Source organism: Vulpes lagopus, chromosome 18 (assembly GCF_018345385.1).
Source record: "Vulpes lagopus strain Blue_001 chromosome 18, ASM1834538v1, whole genome shotgun sequence".
NCBI lineage: Eukaryota > Metazoa > Chordata > Mammalia > Carnivora > Canidae > Vulpes > Vulpes lagopus.
Window position 1 is genome coordinate 14,434,304 of NC_054841.1, and position 23,518 is coordinate 14,457,821.

At 39.9% G+C, this 23,518-nt stretch overlaps 1 protein-coding gene across 3 annotated transcripts in view; it reads left to right on the forward strand.

The window, feature by feature from the left end:
- Nucleotides 1-1,412: 1,412 nt before the first annotated feature.
- Nucleotides 1,413-23,518, forward strand: part of NCOA5 (nuclear receptor coactivator 5) — a 29,852-nt gene continuing 7,746 nt past the window's right edge. Inside the window, exons 1-3 of one of the 3 annotated variants that reach the window (XM_041733002.1) lie at nucleotides 1,413-2,074; nucleotides 13,921-13,987; nucleotides 22,657-22,983. In XM_041733002.1, the coding sequence (XP_041588936.1) occupies nucleotides 13,950-13,987; nucleotides 22,657-22,983 (365 nt within the window). In that variant the 5' untranslated portion in view covers nucleotides 1,413-2,074; nucleotides 13,921-13,949. The remainder of the gene's footprint in view (nucleotides 2,075-13,920; nucleotides 13,988-22,656; nucleotides 22,984-23,518) is intronic. The other 2 variants (XM_041733004.1, XM_041733003.1) reach the window with 2 other exon arrangements.

Genomic DNA, 23,518 nt, shown 5'->3' on the forward strand with positions numbered 1-23,518 from the left:
CCTGCTTCTCCTCCCTCTGCCTGTGTCTCTGCCTCTCTCTCTCTCTCTCTCTCTCTCTCTCTCTCTCTCTCTGTGACTATCATAAATAAAAATAAAATAAAATTCTTTAAAAAAAATAAAAGTACAAAATATATGTCAGAATGTATTTCAGGAGAGTGATTATTTGGGAAGGGAGAACAAGGAAATGGGAAGAGAGTCTTAACAGTGAGCAGAAGGGTATGTATTATATTTTTTAATGTACTTTTAATGTATGTTTGAAATGTTTAGGAATTTTTGAAGTTCAAATTATATAGCACCTATCTCATGGATGGATGTGAATAATAACTAATATAATGTGAAATTTTCTGGGTGAGAAAAGATAGGAAGATGAAGTTGGGCCATAAAAATCTCTGTCTCTGTATATCTAACCAGAAAAATAGTAATAATTAGAGATACCAGAAAATTAAAGGAATTAATCAATTCAGCCAAACAATGAAAAATCATACTTTATGGCATAAACATCAAAAAGGAGCAACCGAGGAAAGAAACAGAAGATTCTGAACTGTGTCAAGTGTGTCACCTGCCCAGAAAAGGATACCAGGAAAGCAGGCAAATCCACAAAATCCTCAGACTTCTCACCTAGAGTGAGTGAACAACCTGAGCAAAAGTAAAGAAAAACAAAACCAAACAAAACCCTGGGTGTATATGCCCCTATCTGGCTCCAGGAGCTCTCAGCAAAGGTGGGAAAAACCACTCAGCTTCCATTTTCCTGGGTGCCATGATGAATTATGAACTTTTAAGTATCCGAAGACCATTTGTCCATAGGCATCAGGCACACCCTGCCGCTCATCACAGGTGAGACAAACTAGACAATACAGTGTGCCCCTGTTTCTTTTCTTCAAGTACTTACTGTTTGTAACTATACACTCAAGTGTGATTATTCACCTAATTCCTCTCTCTCTGCTAGGCAATAATCTCCAAGATAGCAGAGATGGGTCTGCATTTGCTCTTGACTGTGCTTGGAAAGTTGGTGTCTAATAAATCATGGGGCCACCTAGTAGGTGTATAATAAACATTGGGTGAGCAAATGAGTGAAGGGGGCAACAAATTGGTGGTTATCAAAGAAATCTGAGTTCCCATAGCCGTTCCAACTCCGCAGCCACTATTTTTACTTGGCATGCACTATTCACCAGAAGAAAAACTAGACACCCTCCCCCCGTGGGCCCCCCATGGGGTCTGAGGCATATCCTGGCTAACAAAAAAGCCTACCTGATTCATAGAGCAATAGCTGTGATTAATAAAGTGTATTTACAATTGTGTGAGCAAATTCCATTCCCTCTGATAAATTATTCTAGGGATTAAATGAACAATACAGCATTTTACATGCTTCACAGGAAATTTATTTTTGACATTGAATAAATATTGCAGGAAGAAATAACTCCAAAAGAACCTGTAACTGGATCACCAGAAGCCTTTTGCTCCTTGTCTGAGAAACGAATAGGGTACACAGCCTATTTAGATGTAAATTTAAATAAAACGTTTTCTCTACCTCTCTGCTCTCTTTGTTCCTTGGGATCCGGAATTTACAGGAATGTGTATACACTATTCTCCAACACACACATCCACATTCTTTTCTGTTTCGCTTTATGAAAAACTAAATCAAAGCATTTTAGGATTTCAGTGACCTATCTCCACAGTTTGAATGGAAAGAGCTCCAAAAATTAGAAGAAAGGCGAAGCCTTTCGGGGGGACGGAAGGGACGGAGCCTGGACCCAGTCTTAGCCGGGGACGCCGTTACTAGGCAACCCCTAGCGTTCCCAACCGCCGCCGGGGAGCCACTTCCTCCTCTCGTTGCCAAGGAGATCGACGCCCAACTCAGCCCTGCCATAAACCCGCGCGCTCTTGCGACACTGCCGCGCCTGCCGCTGCGTGCGCGCCCTCTGCCCCCACTCTCCGCCCCGGCCGCCATTGCCTCGTGCCCGCGCCGGTCGGTTGGTGGCGCCTTTGTCCTACGGCGGGCAGGTGGGCTGAGGTGGAGGCGGCAGGGGCGGGCCTGAGGCGAAGGAGCGGCCGGGAGCCCGCCGCGCTGGTAGCGGTGAGTGCCGGGAAGCGGTGGCCGTCCGCCGAGGCGTGGGGCTCACGGCAGGCGGTTGAGGGGGCCCGGGCCGGACCGGGAGGCTGAGGCGGGAGGGCCCGCTCGACGCGCTGTCGCGGCCGCGGCCTCGGCTCCTCTCCGGGTGCGCGCGGAGCTGCGCATGCCCGGTGCGGGGCGCGGCCTCTGGCTCCGGTCAAGCCCAGGCCCGGGCCAGCCGGGGCGGCCCGTGGTGGGCTCGGGTCCGGGCGGCGCCGCGCCGCGCCCGCCTCTCTGCGCGCGAACCGCCGGCAGTAGTTCTCCGAGCTCCTCTGTAGGGTAGGCCTGCACACCCCGCGCCTTTTTCTCGAAATGGTGGAGTCGTTCGCCTGCGGGTCCTCAGCGAGTCGGTGGCGCAGGTCGGGATTCGAACTCGGACCCAGGCGGCCCGGCCCGCCACTCCGGGCGTTCTCCTGGGCGCCGCGCGGCGAACCGAGCGCTGGGCCCCGTCGCCGCCGCCGCCGCCGCCCCGCGGCCCCCTGACAGCATCTTCGAGGCGCCTTGTCTCCTTGGGTGATACCCGCACTCCTTTTATAACGCGGACCCCGGGCCCACAAACTGTGCCCGAGGTTACCGCGGAAATGAGCGCCGGCGCCCCAGTCCGCTGGCTCTTCCGTCTCCTGACCCAGGGCACTCTCCGCTCCCAACAATCCGCCCGGGGCTTTTTTTTTTTTTTTTTAATTTTTTTTTTTTTTTAGGACGGCGTTTCCCAAATTTCAGTCTCTCGCGTTGCACCTTTCTGTCCGTGTACCATCTGTACTGCTATTTACCAAATGTTAATTTTTTTTCCTTTTAAACCGACTTTTTCTTCCTTCTTAAACGAATTTAAGGTGGAAACGTAAATCACAAGCCGTATAATGGAAAGCCAGTTATTTTTCTCATGCTCATAAACAAAATAAATACCTATCTATTAAAATAAACAGTGCGTCCTCGTTCCTCCTGAAATTATTCTGCGTTCCACGCTTTGGGAAACGCTGCCCTAAGGAGTATGGGGTTAATTGTGGTCCTGGCTTTCGCTTTGTGCACAGAATTTTTCCCGGAGGCATAGCGGGTTCCATGAAATGCCCCAGGATCTTCGGGGATGGTAATTAATATTATAAGGCTTTCTTCTTTGTAAGCCGTTCTCATTGTTGACTTACAATCCGTAGTCCCAGGGAACCGCAGGAACTTCAGCTCAAGTGCACCCGGTGTGCCTCCTCAGTGTTTTTGTAGCGTTGCGGGGTGTGGGGTGTGGTAACCACCTGACAGTTTCTGCATAATGACGATGGAGCAGTTTTGGTTTTTGACAACTCCAGATTTAATGTTTGTATGAGTCAGTCTGGGTGTGAAAACTAACTTTCATGTTGCCTTTTTCCAACCAGTAAAGCCCAAGCTCTTTGCATTGTGAGTAATGGAGATCTCTTGGCCATTTAACATGTATTTCTTCCTATACTCTAGTTTTTTTTGCCTTTCTTTTAGCTCATCTGTCACTCTCCAGATACTCTTTGAAACCTCTGATAATACTATCTTTTAACCTAAAACATAGAAACTAGCTTTCCATGTAGAATGTGCTGGAGAAACCATATTTCAAGGCCCAGTGGAAGGAATTTTTCTAGGTGCAGGTTGTTCAATGTCACATGCCAATGAACACACATTTAAAGAAGGTTTTAGGAGCTCCTTTGTACTTGCTAGATCAGATGCTGTCAATTGGTGAATTGTTGAATAAAGCTAATTAGATCTTTCAAAGAAAGGGAGGCATTGACAGATTAACTTATTTCTGTAAACAGTCTGTTCTGTTTGTATGGCCTGTTCATAAACTGTTTTTGTGTGTGAGAGAGCAGATTTACTTTAATCCATTGAAAGGAAACTCAGAGAAGTGTGCTTTTAGGCCATTCAGGTGTTGTTTTCTCAACAGTTTAAAGAAAAATCCACATTCCTTGGGGTTACTTTGGTAAGAGCGAAATGTAGAACTTAAAATAAGGCTAAGATGATTTTCTTCACATTTCTCAGCATCGGTCCTGTTTAGAAAAGAAATGAGAATTTTTTACTCAAGTGCATTTCAGAACTTCAGCAAATGGAGCTTCAGTCTACCAGTGCTCAAAAGCTAAGTCCTTTGGTGAGGTTTTAGAGGTGTGATGAAAAAGAGTGCCTTGTGGTTTGAAACTTCATTCTTAATAACTATTGCAAGCATTCCATCCCTATGGCCTGCAGATGGCAGTGCCTTTGTATGGCTTGTTACTACTGTGAGAAGTATTGGGATTCACTTGTGCTTTTAAGAATGAGAAATCTGTGGAAGAGATGTATTTAATATTTTATTCCCTTCAACTATCATTGTTTCTTTGTTTTTGACTCCCCACGTAAAGAATGAAATGCAGCTCCTAAACTGTTAATCTTAATGGTAATGATGACATATATCCAGCAGTGCATATGATTTACAAAGCAGGTTTACAGTACCAACTCACTTGTTCCCACCAATCTTGTGAGATAGGTGGGGTATTATTATTGAATCCTTTTTGTGTATGAGGAAATAATGGCACAGAGAAGTTAGATTTTTTTTTTTGTCCAAATCACGTATTTATAGAACATATTCAAGATACTACTGTAGATAAAAGATTTTGTGGTCAAGCAAAATTGAGAAATATGGAGATTAAGAAGTGTCCTTATTCCAGAACTTTAATCTGCCAAACATATGCACTGTAGATGTCCAAGAAAGGAAGATATTATTGGTGCCTCTTTTCTTGCTATCCTGTATGCATACATCTTTAGATCCTAGTGTTTTCCCAAATGGACTATTCTTTCTGCTGCACTGTTTGCTCTCTATACCTTGTGGTTTACTAGTGATTATCATGTGTCTTTGAGACAAGTGCTTTTAAAGCTCAGTCAGCTTTTATTGTGCCAAAAGATTTGTCCTGTGAATAGCATACATGTTTGTCTAGACTATTTGGCTTAAGCAGAGTTAAACTATCAAGAAGTTAAAAGGGCAGTGACCAACAGAAAATTACCCTCTATGCTACTTTGGTTAATGAGAAGTGTTAATGAAAGGATCAGGATAAGGCCACTGTCTGAAGCAGCAGCACATTAGAGAAATATGAAGTATACTGACAGCTAAATATATAATACCAGCATGCCTGCTGCTTTTTAAATGGTGGTTTTATTACCACCAGATATGAATATTTATAGGGATGATCATTTTCATTCTTTATCCTATCACTAAAAAAAAACTGAGATAATAGGTCAACTAGACCAATTACTTTTTTCTTTCTTTTTTTTTTAATTTAAATCCAATTAAGTAAGATAGTGTATTATTAGTGGGCGAGGTAGAGTTCAGTGATTCATCAGTTGTATATAACACCCAGTGTTCATTATTAATTACTTTTATGTTAAAATAATTCTCCTCCAAAGAATCAGAACTTTTCCCCTTATTTCATATTCAAAATATTATTGTTGACCTACATAAAGACCAACAACTCTAGGCAAGGATCAGGGCAACTTAAGTTGCATTGGAGAATTTATAAAGCAGAATGTTTTAGAACTTTAGCTCTATAAAATGTCTTGAGTGGTCTCCTGGTTTGGATCGAGAATGCTTGAATTGCTGAACATTAGATTGATCCTGCAGTTAGTGAGCAAGCTTTGGAGAACTTTGAATTATGAATAATTTGACTTTAAATGAGTATACTTCATTATGCATTTGGAGATTGAGGTAGTAGTAACATGTATTTACCATGAGAGGATATAAGAAATTTATTTTTAAATCTCTTCAGAAATTATTCTTGATATCCAAAAGAAAAAGGAAAAATATGCTTTCGTTCAGTACAAAAACTTAGATTATAAACTGAACCTTTCTTTGAAAAATTTATATTAGGACAGTGTCAGAGTCACTAGAACAGTTTGTTGAAAATACATATCAGTATACAGCTCTCTAACCCCTCAACTGACCAGTCTGTTGAGGTGGGGCCTGAGGTATCTGCCTTTCAGAAGCAACCCCTGCAGTTTTTATGTACATTAAAGTTTTAAGAACCCCTGATTTAGGCTTTAGAAAATGAGTTTTCACTGGAAACAGCAGATTCTAGTACTAATCTAGTATTACTTATATCCCAGATTACTAATAGAATTGGCAACTCTGGTTTATGGCTGGGTATACATTTTAAGCAAAACTGTAATTTAACTATAAAATGTTCTTTGGCATTATAGTTTGAACTCGAGAGGTAATAGCAATAGTTAGAATATCTGTAGTTTTCAGTATTTTAATTCCTTCCATTCACATCAATAGGATGCTTTCACCTTCTTGAGAACAAAGGAAGCAGACCTACCAAGATTCCATGGTCGGCTTATTAAATTTAGATTTGACCCATTTTGCTTTTAATGGTGTAGATATGAAATTATGTGTGTGACCATTTTTCTCTTCTTGCAAAGAGATGCATTTAGATATGAAAACCAAATGCCTCAGAAGAAGCAGGAGTTTTAGCCTCTGCCAGCAAAACAATCTGCAGAATTCAGACAGAACTTTAGTTGGCAGTTTGCCATTCAAAGAAGTGGATATTATGCTATCAAAAAGTGGCAAGTTCAGTGGTTAATATTTTTCTTGCTGTTTTATAACTAGCTAATTGGGAAAAGAAGCTTAAGTTCTCAGGATACTTTTTAAACTATCAGATGAAATTAAAGAGTTGTTGGTGCACACTCCTCCTTGGTGGTGGGGGTGCTGACCTTATAATTGGACATTGTTACTACGTTTATTACAATGGAAACTTGGTTGATGATTCCATTTCCTTTGGAGGTAGCAATGTAATTATGTTTTCTATATTGTTTTCAAAGGTTATACTTTGACAGATTTTAGCCATTGTCATGACATTTTCTTTGTAACATTATGTTTATGGGTTATTACTCCTTGAATACAGGAGTTAAAGAGGTTTCTAAATGGAGGATCTGAGTATATGTTATGCATAAGCTAAAGGGATAAATAGATAATACGGTTCCCAAATACTTGCCAGGAATCACCTGAGAAGCTTGTTATAATGCAGATTCCTAGACTTCATCCTCAGATTCTCAAAGTTTGAGATGGGGTCTGAGAATAACGTTTAACTATCTTCATGGGTGATGCTTCATTAAAGGAATGCGACGTGAAGAATGAAAAAAAATGTGTATGTATATATATATAAATGAAGAGAGGGAACATGGGAAACTAATGGGTATAAAGAGTTTTAGTTTTGCAAGATGAAAAAGTTCTGAAGATCTGTTGTACAACTGTGAATATACTCAGCATACTAAACTGGTACATGTGAAAATAGTTCATGTGAAGGGCACCTGGCTGGCTCAGTCGGCAAAGCATGCTACTCTTGATCTTGGGATTGTGAGTTCAAGCCCCACACTGGGTATAGAGCTTACTTTTAAAAAATAATAGTTAATATGATCAATTGTATGTTATATGTTTTTTATCACACTTCTTAAAAAAAAATACTAGAAAAAAGTAAGAGTGCTTGGCTGTCAATTTCTTCCTGAACAATAGGTTAAGCTAATATTGTTAGCAATTAATTACTGACTCTGGCCCTAAGTTTTTTTAATATTCCTTAACTGAAGGTAAAATTGTAACCTTTTAAACATTTTTCTGGTATCTCTTTCCTTGATTGTCAAACCAGTGATCCTTGAAAAACATCACTATAATAGGCAATATTTTGAATGTCTTAGGCTTGAATCCTCCCAACCCCCTTTTCTGGATAATATACATATAGGAAGCGTTCATTAATTTGGCTTTACTGAGACTCTATTATGGTAGCTCAGTTTATACAAGCCCTCTTGCCACCAATTTTTTCCTTTTCAAAGTCAAAGTGTTTTGTGACCTTTTTCTAACTCTGGCTTGCATCTGTAATTCCGCTCTCTTTTCTTCCTCCTATCCCCTCTTCCCTACATTACACTTCCTTTAGTTTTTCTAATTATATTCTTCACACCATTCCTTCACCTTTACATGTGCTGGAATGACTTCTCTCTTGCGGGTAAACTCCTCATCCTTCAGGATTCAGTTTCTTTTTAGGCCATCCCTTACTCCTCCATGTACCTCCTACCCCTTATTTTTTCCAGTCTCCTGTCTGCCCTTTTCCTCTCCCCTGCCACATATACAGGCCTTCATTGTCTCTGCTATAAACCCACTTTTGATTATATTATGATTATCCGTGTATATGTCCCACTCTCCTTTATTAAACAGTGAACTCCTTTAAAGCAGAGACTTTAGTCCTGTTATTTCCATATGTGTAAGGCTTAGTACAGAGTGTGACACATGGTAGGCCTAGAGGCATTTGATGAGCTGATTATAAGCTGTCCTTTCAAGTGTGTTAACTTAATTCTGTAAGGATCTCTACTTGTACAGTTGAGTTGAAATTTTACCTGTGTTAAATAAACCTGTATATTACATTTTTTATAGCTCAGACTGTTACTAGTTTGGATTAGCTCAATCTTTGTGAATCCTAATTAGTGAGGTTTTTCTCTTAGCTGATGTTCTCCTTGAATCCACATAACCAACACAGGTAGAATATCCATTTCATCAGGTTGACTAACCATCCCTTGCCCCTGTTAGGACTAGAACTCAGATATGCTGATTAGGCAAGTGCTCTTTCCTCGAAAGAAGTTAAAAGGGCAGGAAATTAAATGTTGATAGAGAATTTTTGTCTGAAGTGTTGAAGTGAATAGAATATCAGGAGCAAAGCCAGAAACATTGTACAGTTGACCCTTGAACAGCCTGGGTTTCAACTGCAGAAGTCCACCTATATGTGTTTTTTTTTTTTTTTTTACAGTACCATAAATGTGTTTTCTTCCTTATGATTTCCATAATATTTTCTTTTCTCTAGCTTACTTTACTATAAGAATACAGTATATAATACAGATATCATAAAAAATTTTGTGTTAATCAACTGTTCGTATTATTAAGGCTCCAGTCCACATAGACTATTGTTTTTTGTTTTGTTTTAAAGATTTTATTTATTTACTCATGAGACACAGAGAGAGAGGCAGACACACAGGCAGAGAGAGAAGGAGGCTCCATGCAGGGAGCCCAACGTGGGACTCAGGATCACATCCTGGGCAGAAGGCGGTGCTAAACCACTGAGCCATCCGGGCTGCCCAACATAGGCTATTGTTAAGTTTTTAGGTAGTCAGAAGTTTTTTGGCTGCATGGGGACAGCACTCCTAATCCCTGCATTGTTCAAGGGTGAACTGCAGTTTGAGGTGATAGAAATTGAAGTGGTAATTGAATAAGTAAGTTCTGCCCCGCTGGGTGTCTAAGGCACTTAAACATTGGTGTGACTGGCATAGACTGGTCCTTTTCCAGGTTCTGTCGTTTTTGATCAGGGAGTCTTAGCAAGTGCTCATAATGGAAACCATGTTTTTCCATTCCCTGTTGGGGCAGCATAGCATAATGGTTAAGCACTTTGGTGTCAGACAGACCTGGATTTGAATCCTAGCTCTGAGCCTCCTGGTCATCATGTGACCAAAGAGAGGTCACTTCATTTCTCTAAATATCAAATTTCTTCATTCGCAAAATAGAGAACATAATAGTACTTTAAGAGTTGTAGAAAGGAAAAAAAAAAAAAAAGAGTTGTAGAAAGGATTGGATGATATAATGCACATGATGCTGTTAGTGCAGGCTCTGGGACAGAATAAGCATTCTGTAAATATAAGTTATTGTTTCTCCCATTCCTGTACATAGGAATAATAATTTAATACAGCTAAAGATAGAATAATTATTTTGATTAGAGAATGAAAGAGATAATCAAATATGAGGGAATGCATAGTTTTTAAAGTAAGCTTAAAGGATTGATTTAGAAACCATAATCAGAGCATTCTCTTATCCCTGACTCATGACAGTATAACTGGTTTCATATCCCTGATGTTAAAATATACCTCAAGATCATCTTCATAAATACAGTTTAAGTGAAAAGTCCAATCCTTTCCCCTCCCAGTTTGAGGAGTTTAATGTGTGATAACCGCTTTCTTGCCAGTATGGTGTTTCAAATGGCTTTATCTTTATCATCACATATTTCCAATTTAGTAATTACTGATTGTTAGTTGGTTTTCGACTAAGCTTTTGGAGAATTTTATTTCATTTGTAATCACTTATTGAAATTGTATAGGCTTCTGGATTCTTTCAACTGCAAACAGTGGTACTGTCACTCAGTACAGCGATTCATACTGCACTTTGTTTAACATGGTCCTTATGGTTTTCCATTGTGATAGCTTGTGATAAAAACTGATTTTAAGGTGAAAAGAGTTTTTAGGATAGTACAATTAAAAAATAGAGCAAAGCAGTTTCTGGTACTATGAATGAAACATGCATTTTTATTTATAGCATTATACAAAGACCGTTGTGTGAACCCTGTCTAGCATATTAGTCTAAAATAGTACATTAGGCATTGTGTCATTCTTTGAAAGTTCTTTGCCCCAATCTTTGGTGACTTAAAACAGCTCTACCGTTTCCTGTGTGACATGTTTTCTAGATTATTTTCTCGTTTGTTCCTTTTATGTAGATCCCTTCAGTTGGTATTTTTCTTATCTAAAAATCCTTACCTGAAAAGTGCTTTTAACTATTTTCAGAAGACTACTTAAAAGATATTCAGGCCAAAGTACCTTGTAGTGATGGTGATTTTTGAATGGCATTCACCTTGCTAATCTACTTAACAAAGTCTAGAGGTACCAACCAGGCTGAAGTGAGAGAGGTGCTAAGAGACTGACTTTGGATCTTAAGGCCATTTGGCCAGTATGAGATAGAGCAGGAGGAGAAAGAAGCATCACAGTTGCCATTATCCTCTCATTGATTAAATTCTCTCCAGTTGTGGTTCTCTACCAGATGTCCAGAAAGGTGCCCAAATTGACTTTATGTCTTTTTTTTCCTTTTCCTTTATATTATTTATATTTCCTTGAGGTAGACTATATGTCTCTAAAAGGATTTAAGAAGGTAAAAATCTGATTCATCTAATTAATACAAAAGCCCCCTTTACCAGTTCCAATATTTACATTTTCAAAGAGAAACTTACTCAAATGAATGTCTAACCTCCCTCCCAGTTGATGGGTCATTATGACAAAAAATTGAGATGGGGCAAGAGGTTTTTTCCCCTTGACTCTTTAAATCTTTATTACACTTTTGTGATCAGCTCCCTGAAGTTATCTGTTCTTTTGGTAGCTTCTCTATTCTTCCTGCATTTCTGAACTCAGAGGTTTTCAAAAGTTCCGTGTGACCATGTGTTAGGATATTTTTGTGTATTAGGATTAATAGTGATGACAGTATTGTTTTCATAACTCTCACTGAAACCCATCCCCCAACCCTCCTCTAACCTGAGCAGTCCTTTTGGGTGGCAGTGAAACTATTAGAAATTTCCAAGTCTCATTTTCTCCATATCTCACCCAAAATGGAGGTATAAGAACTCTTAAATAGAGGTGAATAAACAAACACTTGACACTTAAGAAAAAAATTAAGAAAATGGTCTCAGAGTTCTCTTTTTTTACAGAGGAAACATAAGCCACACTATCCAAATATAATTAATTGCTTTAGACTATTTGATGAAAATACATATTAGGAAGCAAATTATAATCAAATGGTTTAAAGATATAATAATTTTGAATTTTAAATAATTTGCCAAAAATTGCAAAAAAATTTCACTAATTTCAAAGAACAGTATTTACCTCATTCATTCTAAATAGAACCAGTTTTGCCCCAAAAGTATGTAATTCATGACTACATTGGTCTCCCAGTCCTATTTATAGGTGCTCACAGAACTGGATATAATTAAACAGTGTAATAGTCCTTTTCATTTCATATGGGCAAATTATATAACATTAATAGAAACTTGCCAACAAAAATAGTACCATATGTTCTGTACTCTAACCTAAATGTTCAGGTCAAGTCAATGTTCAGAGAAGTTTTCTTTTTTTTCTTTTTTTTTTTTTTTAATTTTTATTTATTTATGATAGTCACAGAGAGAGAGAGAGAGGCAGAGACACAGGCAGAGGAAGAAGCAGGCTCCATGCACCGGGAGCCCGATGTGGGAATCGATCCCGGGTCTCCAGGATCGCGCCCTGGGCCAAAGGCAGGCGCCAAACCGCTGCGCCACCCAGGGATCCCGAGAAGTTTTCTTTATTCACAAGACCATTTAATAGTATTTGGAATCCTGCTGGGAGATATGGTGCTTATTTAGAAGATATCTTCACACCCCTACCACCCTCAGTGTATTCCAAAGATACTTTAAAAACTACTTAAACAATCAAAGAGATGACATTTTCCTCTGAATCCTAGTCACCCCATATTAGAGAGCAGTACGAAGTGAGTAGACTAGGTTAGTAGGCCCTTCTAAACCTGAACTGATAATCTCTACAATAACACATAAGAGAACTAGGTATTATTCCCTATAAGATTTATCATTATATGATGTGTAATTCAGATATTGCCAAACTTTCAGGCTTGTAAGTGAAAGTTCTACTTGCCATACCAAAGCCATAGTCAGTACTGGCTAAGTCCTATATAGACATTATTTTCTGATCGTTTTAAAATAGAGGGATGATAGCATTGTGTCTACTTAATTGAAAAATATGAGAAGCAACTTGGGGTGAAATATGCTTCTCTTACTTAGATTTATGTTACTTTCAGTTTATCAGAAGTCATTTTTCTAGATTATGATAGAAACTGACTTAAAATGAAACTGAAGATCATTCTCACTTGAATAGAAACTTAGAAGTTGACAACATAGCAGGGTACTGTGATCTCACATCATAGGACTCCCGTTGGAATTTTTTAAATACATAATTACTATTTTAAAGCACTCTAATTATGTGAGTGCTTAATACCATTTAATGTCATTAAATACACTACTAATTGCTTACTATGGAACAAGGGGAACAAAATTATACTGCAGCAGGACACAGTTTCATTTCTTCATTCAACCAAAGATTCAGATTTTTAATACATTCATTACTCTTTAAGTCATAAAAATTGGCCTTTGTTACCTTTGGGCATAGATTGGTACATTTCATTTCCTTAGATATTGCATCAGTTCTTCCTTATATGTGGTGTTATTATTCACTTCAATTTTTTCAAAGCAGATTTGTTTTTCTCAAGCAGACTTTAACTACATATATTAGCTTTTCTGTAAGTTTGTATGAGTCCACTGTTCTCCCTTACATATTAGTAAATGCCACATTTCTCTAATGAAAACTTCTTATGTGGAGTGTTTTACTATCAAACCAAATACCAATTCTTATTCTTAGGTACTTACCTGTGAGGGTTATAGTTGCTAACCTGTAATATACTTCATTAAAAATTTTTTTTCCTACATCTTATTCTAGAACATTCTATCCAATGGGATGCAACACCGAGCACATTAAAAGTAGGCCTTGCTTCATGGCATATTGGAAGTTTTAAGACAACAGCCAACTGTTTCTTCTTTATAACATAAAATGGAATTATTTGCCTTTGCTCTTTTTTTTTTTTTTAACTCTGTCTCTCCCACTGTCCTGTACTCACCCACACAAAAAAAAAATTCTTACAGCTGACACTCCATAGTCTAGAAGGCAACCTTTTCTACTTTTGGAGGGGGCAGTTGTTAGGTTTGGGACTTGGCAGAGTGTTAAAGCATTGTGTTAGCTAGAAAACTGAGGGATATTCCTTACCAAACCATGACAATGTACTGCCGTAACTTAATAAAAATTGCCCAAGTGACAGTGTGTCTGCTGAATGGATTTTCTTACACCATCTGGTTGTCATTGTAGTTTTTTTGTTGTTGCTTTCATTTGAAATGTGCTGATGATTTTGTTTTTATTCCGTAGCATTGAACAGATGGGTTGATTATTCTTTTCAGATATTAATAAGGCAGCGGAAAGAAGAAATATGAATACGGCTCCATCAAGACCCAGCCCCACACGAAGGTAAAGTACCCTGAAGCAGTGAGTTACCTTGGGAGAGTTGGGCTCTGGGGAGTTAAGCCCAACTTCGTACATCAAGGGTCTTTTCTTCCCCCAACAAATCAGAAACGCTCAAGCAAACAATAAGAACATGAACCTTGTGTGAAGGGCCTTGCTGCTTTTTTTAAACATACATCAGGAGATGCAGAGAAGCTTTGCGTTTTCGGTGACAAACCCAGCAAGTTCAGCCTGCAACATGAGTTGCAGGTGATTGGAAGAGGATAAACCTCTGTCTGTCCCCAGCTCACGTGTCATTGGGAGCCTCCACAGCAGGAGGAGTGCCCCAGGGTCGTTGGTGTGTGCCATGCTGCACTGCAGTGGGCAGCAGAGATTCGACTCTTCATTCCAAATGGCTGCCGGTCCAGATGTTAACCCAGGTTTATGGAAAGTGCTGCTTGAGAGATGGCTGCTGTGCCTGTGCTGCAGATCCCCTGTTTGCTCGCATGCTTGGGTTACCGTTTGAGGGGAAATAAAAAGGGCAAAAATACTCCAGCTCTCAAAAGTCTCCCTTTTTCTTAGCTTTTCTGGAAATAAAAGGCATTTCCTTAACATATACAAAAGAAGTAGTCCTGATGTGTACCCTTGAGATACGCATTAAATTGGCCCTTCTCTCAAAGAAGAGCCTTATTAAAGTTACCATTTACACCAAAGATACAATATCCAAACTAGCTCCCCAACAGTACACAAGTGGATGCAGTGTGTGCACTTTTGTGTGGAATGCAGACAGATATGATATATTTCATATCTGGTGTCTTTGGTGGCCCAAATGGATACTCAGTATGGATTTTGCTTTTGCCTCTCAGTAAAAATAACAGTTTTCCACAATAAACTACATACCTAAACTACATACCATGGTAGACGACATTTCCTACAATGAATGGAACACTGCTCAGTATGATGAATCCTAGTCTGTACTGGTAGCTCCACAGGTCACCTGGAATAATATACCCAACTAACTTACACATAACATACAGCTGTCCTTTGAGACAAAAACATCTATTTTTTTTTCCTCACAGGAAAAAAGGCTGCTCTATGTTTGGTGTATGTTGTCCCCACTTGGATGTGAAGGGTGGGTATTTTGTAAGCTACCAGGAATAGATTAGACATGACTGCTCTGTGAAGTTCAAGCAGACTGTAGCAGCAAGGTAGTGATTTCTGTTGGATTCTTTGAGCACTCTGCCATGCAGAGGAGTTAAATCTGACACCATAACTACAGCTACACTACAACCACCAGGTGGATGCCCTGGCCATCCAATGGTCTCACTGCAGAAGTGAGCATACACATTGGTATTCTGTTCTCTCTAACAGCATAAGGAATACCTGTAGCTTGCAGGTAAATACTGTGTTGATTGATTTTGTGGGTATGTGTGAGTATCCTGAAGAACTTAAATGAATCCTGCAGAACTTCAGCAGTTCCATATAATGTCTGCTTCCATTATGCTGCACCAAATCATGCTGTAGATCTTGGGAAGTCCCATATTTGTTGCTTCTCATTGCCCCAGTAAACATGGAATACAGGGGGCTACAAGTTTACATCAGATGGTCTGAAATATGGGGCATTCATTGGAAGCTGTGGTTGCCAACTGGCTTGAAAGGAGATATAGTGTGTATCCAGTTTCCAAGGAGCTCTAATGGATGTGTTCCTGAACTAGGTAGCATACCAGAAGGGTGTATGGAATTGGTAACTATAAAGACACTGACTTCAATAGTAAAATCCTCTCCCCTCTTTTGTCCCCATGATGCTTATAATCTCTGGATAATGTCTATGTATTTTTGCAGCAACCCCCCCTCCCCCCCAAATAACAAAAAAAAACAAAGCACATTGCAGAATACAGAGTAGTTCCTGTTTGTGCTCTTGATTTATATCATCTTATTAGTAATTCTTAGCTAAATACTGTTAATATTTCTAATTGAATACAGTATTCAACAAACATTGGCAATGTTGAGGAAATAACCATTTCCCCTGCTTGGAATCCAGTATAGCTGTTGCCAGGACATTAAATTAAAAAGATTAATTTCATCCCAGTTTAAAATGCAGCTCTGTAATTTCATCTATAATGAAAGAAAAAGCTATATGCTTTTATTCTTTTTTTAAATAGATCCCCCCCCCCAACAAAAAAAAACATACAATTGGAGGGGATTTTTAAAATGTTCTCCCTACAGATATATAAATATGTCACTTTTATATACCTTTTAAAATATCACCTTCCTCAGAAATAATTTCTAAAATGAGGTTGTTTGGGATGTGGATAGGGCAGTAGCTTCCTGCCTTTTTTTACAATCAATAGGAGGCACAGTTGGGCTAATTTAATTTCCATCAAGAATCAGTCTTCCCCTTTGGTGCTATGTCCCTAACTGGGTTCCGCAGCATGTTATTTAACATGATGAAGTGTCATAAAGTCATGCCTATTAATCAGGTTCAGGGAAAAAGGATAATCACATTTAGTAAAATCCCTTCTGAGCCTCGTCTAAAACCTGAGTAGAGAGTCCCAGTTTTTTACTTGTAAGAATAAAAATTTTAAAACTCTTAAGCCAGACAAATTTGAATATTGTACTCAAAACAGAACACTAACATTTTGTCATCATCACATTGATCATGTATTGTCTCTTACAGGATACCAATAGGGCAGAAATAAAATGGAGTAAGTAGGCAAGATGGATGACTAGCCTGGAAGAATCATTTCTCTAAGGGTGAACACTGGATATCACTCTTTGGGTGGATACTTCCAGTCAGAGCCTTGAAGTAATTCCAGATATACCAGTCTGTTGACAAGAGCCAAACTGCCGCCTTTTGGCAACCCTAATCATTTATGTGTCCCCAGCCATAGGGAATGCATTGTTCACAGGGGGGAAAAAAGCATATTTGTGGCAAATATTTCCCTTAAGTTGTATTTTTATGTCTTCAGTGTTGCTCCTTTTAATAAAATTGTTTCTAAGTATTCTGGCAAGACCTTTGTAACACCTTGTTTTGCTGGACGTTAACCTTGAGTGTCAAAACACCTAAGTATCTTTGGGAGTTTTCACAGGATTATCACCTCTTCAAATGTCTCTAAGCCACAGTTCTGCTGGCATTGCTCTCTGTTCAGTAATGTGCCTCCCTAATGACTCCAGCTGTCAGTGTGTAATTCTGACAATATTGGTCCAGCCAAGCACAAAACTCTGCATCAGGAATCTGCTCTGGATCAAATTTCGGCCGGAATTCTCATTATTTAACCCTTGGACCACTTCATTGGACTCTTGAATAACATTACTTAATTACCATGTCAGTTGTCTAGCATTGGTGCTAGGCACTGGCCCTTAACCCTCTTCAAACACTGGACCATGATTCTGGTCGTACCTCAGATGTTCTCAGTTTCTATCTTCAGCTCAACACCCTGGCAATCCAGGTCTTGGAGCATATCCCTACACAGATGTGGCCTCCAAGTGAGAGTCTGCATTTCCTAAACCTTCCTGTCTGACATTAAAAAAGAGCAAATAGAACTAATTTGTCTACATCAAAAGCTCTGCAGAGAATTTTCCCCACGTGTTAAGGATGTTAAGCTTGGTGCCTCTTTTGGTGAAAGTCATCGGGGATTGGCTCATCAAAAATCCTAGCTATAGACAAGTTTCTTATGTGGCTCAAGATGAATTCTATCTACTCTACAATGTTCATTCCTTTGACAACCAATTGCTCCTTGGGTATGAGACAACACTAGCTCTAGGTGGGCCTCGCAAGTTACGATTCCAGGCTGCGATCACCTCTGCACTCGGTTCTCAGCAAGTGCCACCTCTACCAACGGAAAACTTCTCTATTTGTGCTTAAGAAAATCATCAGCATGCTTCCTAGGGAGAAGCATGGACACTTAGAAAACTTGGATCTGTGAGGTGTGATATCTCATTGCACCCCATATCCTACCAGCACCTAATGGCAAAATACTGCACAGGTCTATTGTTTCCGTTTCTCACAGTAGCATGGAGCCATTGTGGTGGGGGATCAACATCACACAGCAGCCAGTTATTTAGATAATGATATTTGTGGACGGTATCTGACAGAACAGAAGTACCAAGAACTATTGAAGAATTTTTTTTCAGGAACAAAAAAAGAAAAACTGGCCCGCCCAAAGAAAATATTCCAGTGAACAGAAAGGAGACGCCGACAAAAAGGACAGAGGCCCTCCTCCATGACATTCTGTAGAACCAAGGCCAAAGGACACCATCCTGGGCTTGTGGTTTCAGTCTCTGGAGGAAAAGAAGTTCAAAGTCCATCACAGTCTTCCAAGATGATCATCTGTCATTTCTTACTCTTTAGGCTCTCAAATACCTGGTGCTCTGCATACCTCTTTAGTCCCAGGAAGAAAAGCATTTCTACCAGAAGCATGTCACTTAACCATCTGAGCCATGGCTTTTCCTTTTACCCCTCTTCTCTTACCTCTCAAATGTTTCCAAATGATATGACTGTATTTCTCTCGAGGCAAAGAGCATTTGGCTTTTCTCCCTCAGCTGAATAGATGAGAAATTTATAACTACTTTAGTAGTGTTTGTCATCTGCCTTCAGTTTGTGGACCCTGGTGCTGAAATTTATGTAACTGGTTCAGTTTAAAGGTTCAGTTTCTTTTTAGCCTCTAGTGACCTGGTACCTGAGGGTACACTGCATTTGGTGTCCAGTAAAACCTCTGGTGCCGTGAGATGAGATTGTGAACCTATTCTCCAGAAACTTGCTTTTTATAACCCACTTGTTGTCTAAGGTCAAGCATCTCATTCAGAGGCTTCGTCTTTGTGGCACTCTGAATCCTGCACCCTGTACCTCCCTTTTATTAGCTGGTTCTTGTTTTGAGAAAGATGTTGGGGCCAGCAGCAGGAGCGCTTTTGTTCTGGGGAGTTCTTTGGGTCCTAAAGTGACCCCAAAAGGTTTTTTGTTTTTGTCTCTAGAAGAACAGCTTCTGCTATACTGCTCCTCTTTTGGAGAAAAGAGAAAAGCTATGCCTTTTCATATTATTATCTTTTCTGTTCCTACTTCCACCATTCCTTTGATTCTCTCCCCCATGTGAATATCATCTTTTCTACATTTTACTCAGAAGGCAATTGAGGGGGAATTAGTTTTGTTGCACATGGACTTAGATTCATTGAGGTAAAGGGAGTGCTTCCCTTCCTGCACTAGAAGCATGAACTGAGACTTTGGGAATCTAGGGTTGTGGTCAGCCTCCAGGGATGGACTCTGACAGGTAAGTAACGTATTTCAGTGGATTCAAAAGAATGAGAGCAGTATGGCATTTTTAATTATCCTAAGGCTGTGAATAATGTGCTGTGACTCAGTGTTCTTATCTATATCCGCACCCCTCATTTCCACCACGAAAGACTTTGTGTGTGGTCTTTGGTCTGTTAGGTTCATGTTATATCTCATCCCTGATTACCAAGAACACTTGAAATCTGATTCTACCTCTAATGACTACTTCTGACTGCTCCCCAAGTCAGGTTTATCTGCTGATCATTAATCCAAAAATATTTACAGTTATCCCTTCCCATAGGATCCTAAATGTTTTCCCACATTACGTACTAAACTCCCTGGTCTCCCATATGTTTGTTCCCACAAATCAAGAGTACTTATGAGCCTTAAAATATGTGATAAGAACTTTTCATAGATCCAAAATTGGTGTTTGAATTATTTTTGCTCTGCTCATGTGGATGAAGTGAAATTGAGGCTTTCAGCCAAGCTTGATGGCATCATGATGGCTGCCTAATATATGTAATCATGGCAGATGACAAAAGTATAAACCAAATAATGATGCCTGCTCAGTTTAAACATTTATTGAACTCCATTCTGTTGTCCTAGAGATCCAAAGACTTCAAGAAAGCTTACTCTTTAGTAGAGAAGCCATGTAAACAGATAATTACAGAACTATGTGATAAGTGCAGTGATAGAAATATGTACAGGAGCAAAATTCATTCAACATAAGTCATGCAGCATCTGCTGCATGCCAGACATTATAAACTTACATAGTGGGTTGATAGTGGAGAGTCAGATTGACAATCCTTGTCCTCGTGGACTCACAGTCTAGTAGAGCAGACAGACGTTACACAAGTAAATAGATATGTCAAATTGTGACGAATGACAAGTAAAAAACAGTGCTATGAGAAAGTGTGGCCGGGATTTAAGGGCAGAAAATAAACTTTTAGACTCTTAGAATCTGGAGTAAGAGACACATACTATGCTGAGACATGGAGAATGTGTACAGATCTGTTCTTGCTGCCCAAGTAGAGGCATCAGGAAAAACCTTGGCTAGTTACAGGTGAAAGGCCAGCATGGCTAGATAGTGGTAAACTTGGGACTGGAGGGGATGAGGTTTGAGAAGACAGCCAAGTTTCTTACCAGAGATTTTGGATTGAATTCTCAATACTGTGGGAAACCAGTGAAGGGTTTTTACATATTTGAAAAATCACTTTAGAATAATTTGGAGAGGGATCCCTGGGTGGCGCAGCGGTTCGGCGCGTGCCTTTGGCCCAGGGCGCGATCCTGGAGACCTGGGATCGAATCCCACGTCGGGCTCCCGGGGCATGGAGCCTGCTTCTCCCTCTGCCTGTGTCTCTGCCTCTCTCTCTCTCTCTCTGTGACTATCATAAATAAATAATAATAAAAAAAAATTTGGAGAAAGATTAGAAAAGGAGCAAGAGCAGAAATGGGGAAATCTTTCACCATGGTAGAAGTCTCTTGGCTATGGTTTTAGAGAGAGAGGTCATTATGGATTGGCCTGCAGCATTGCTAATGGATGTCAAGAAATGTGGACAGAATTGATAATCAGTTTCAGAGAAAGAATGAACAGAACTTGCAAATGTGATTGGAAGAGCGGATGGGGCTTCGGAAAAGATGACATTCAGTTCCCTGACTTGAGCAACTGAGTAGGTGGGTGTGCCATTTACTGAGATGGAAATGACTGGAGGAGGAGCATGTTTGTTGGGAAAGTCCAGGAGTTTAAGGGCAAATTTTATGCAGGTGCTGATCCTTAAATAGGTCAAACAAGAAGACGTTGTGAAAAGGTAAATATCAGATAGAGATGAGTAATAGAAATAGTAAGTGCTCTAAGAGTTGAGCAGCAGGAAAAATCAGCAGTTATTAGGGAGATTAGAGATTCTTGGAAGATTTGAGACATGATCTTGCCTGAGAGGAAGGCACAGGAAAAATATTACAAGTTGGAAAACTATATGAATAGAAATCCTGAAGCAGATAGGATCATGTGAGTTAAATCATTAGAACAAAACTGAGAAGGTTGAATCAGGAAATGAGAGAACAATAGTAGGGAAGGGTCCATATTTGTTAGGGAGGGATATCTAGAAGTATGATTGTCAAGCTGCAGTTGGTAACAGGTGGAGATTGGGATGGTCAATCTGGTATTTATGTGTTGAATGAATTGAAATCTGGAAGATTGGTTTTGGGTTTGGGTTTTTGTTTTTTGGAAACTTGGTATCAAGCATAAAAATAAGGGTTTGAGTTATACTTGTGAATCCAGAGGGAATGAAAAGGAAAAGTGACAAGGATTCTACTGACTAAATGGGGAAAAGAAAGGAAGAATCAACATTTCAACACTGACTTTCAAGAACATAAGCCTTGGTTAACTAGAAAGATGATTTTCGTCAGAAGTGAAAAATTTGGGAATGGGACTAAGAAGTGGGTTGAATAAGAAGTTTGTTTTTGTTTTTGTTTTTGTTTTAAAGACTATTCATTTGAGAGAACACGAGCAGGAAGGGTAGAGGGAGAGGGTGAAGCAGACTCCTCAATGAGCAGGGAGCCTGATGTGGGGCTCAGTCCCAGGACTGTGAGATCATGACCTGAGCCTAAGATGCTTAACCTACTGAGCCACCCAGGCACCCCGAATAAGAATTTTAGACATTTTGAGACTGAGTTTCTGGTGGGGTGGGATGTCTTACGAGGAATATTGAATGGGAGTGGCCCAAACATATTTGTGACTTCACAGTTAAAAAAAAATTAATGAAAAGGAACTGGGTTCTGCATTAAATTCAGATACTCAATAACCATGTTGTGAAGACAGAAAAGCTGAATGTCTTTATACTTTATTGTGTGTGTCATATTGTGCTTTTTCCCCCCCTTAATTTGATTATCCTGCTCGATATTTTAAATGACGTTTTCTGTACTTCAGGAACAACTACTTTGATCACTGTTACTTTGAATGAGATTGTGCATTTGCTCCTTTTTTTCTTCATGAGTCTTCATATGTCCCTCCAACTTTCACCCCTTTTAGAATCTCTTTCAAACATGTCTGGTGGGGAAAAGCAGGTTCTAGGGGGAAGATGCTTCCACTTTGAAAACCTGGAGATTGAGATGATAGCATGGCATGTGTAAGGAATACTGAATTACTCCCTGATACCTGACAAATACTGTGACCCCTGCCAGAATCTTTGGCTTTGAGTCATACATTATTCTTCTTTTGATGTCCTAATCCTTTGAGATCCTGGAACCTACTAGTCTTTATTTGCTGACCAGTTGGGTGACTGTCTTCAAATTTTAGTCATGTTCTCACTGTTTGGCTGCCGTGTTTTAGAGAAAAATGCTTGGAGAGGGTGGGGGCTTCCTCCAATAAAGAGCTGAAGGGTTGGCTACCTTCAATTTCTTTGTCTTAGCTCCTTCTTGCTACCTCCCACAGAGATCCATATGGTTTTGGAGACGGTCGAGATACACGACGTGATAGATCCCCAATCCGAGGAAGTCCAAGGAGAGAGCCCAGGGATGGCAGAAATGGCCGGGATGCCCGGGATAGCAGAGCCATGCGAGATCCGCGAGACTTGCGGGACCACAGAGATAGCAGAGACATTCGGGATCACAGAGACAGCAGAAGTATGCGGGATGCTCGGGACATGAGGGACCTTAGAGACTTTCGTGATCTAAGAGACTCTAGGGATTTTCGAGATCACCGGGATCCCATGTACGACAGATACAGAGATATGAGAGACTCCCGAGAGCCCATGTACAGGTACATATACAGCCATCTGCTTGGATTTCTGTTGTTTTTTTTTTTTTGTAACAGTCTTTTTTATGGGTGTTCTGCTGAACTAATTGAAGGCTCTTTGAGGGCAGCAACTTTATCAGCCTTATTTTTCTAATGTCTAGCAAGTGGCAGATGTGCTACTCAATAAATATTTGCTAAATGTGTGAATGTTTGATGAATTATGCTTAGTGAATGAATCTGGATCTCTTCATGTGACCTATAAAAGGCAGCATTGTATAGATGGGAAAAAAGCACAAATCGTTTTCGTAGTGCACAAACACAGGGAAGATACACACGTGGCCAGCAGGTCTGTGAAAAGAGGCTCAACATCATTAGTCAACAGGGAAATGCATTGTCAAAGCCACAGTGAGTTACCACTTCACACCTACTAGGATGACTATAATCATCTATTAAGGAAAACAACAGCAAATAACAAGCAATAACAAGTATTGACAAGGCGTGGAGAAATAGAACCCTCCATACGTTGTTGGTGGGCATATAAATAGTGTGGCTGCTATGA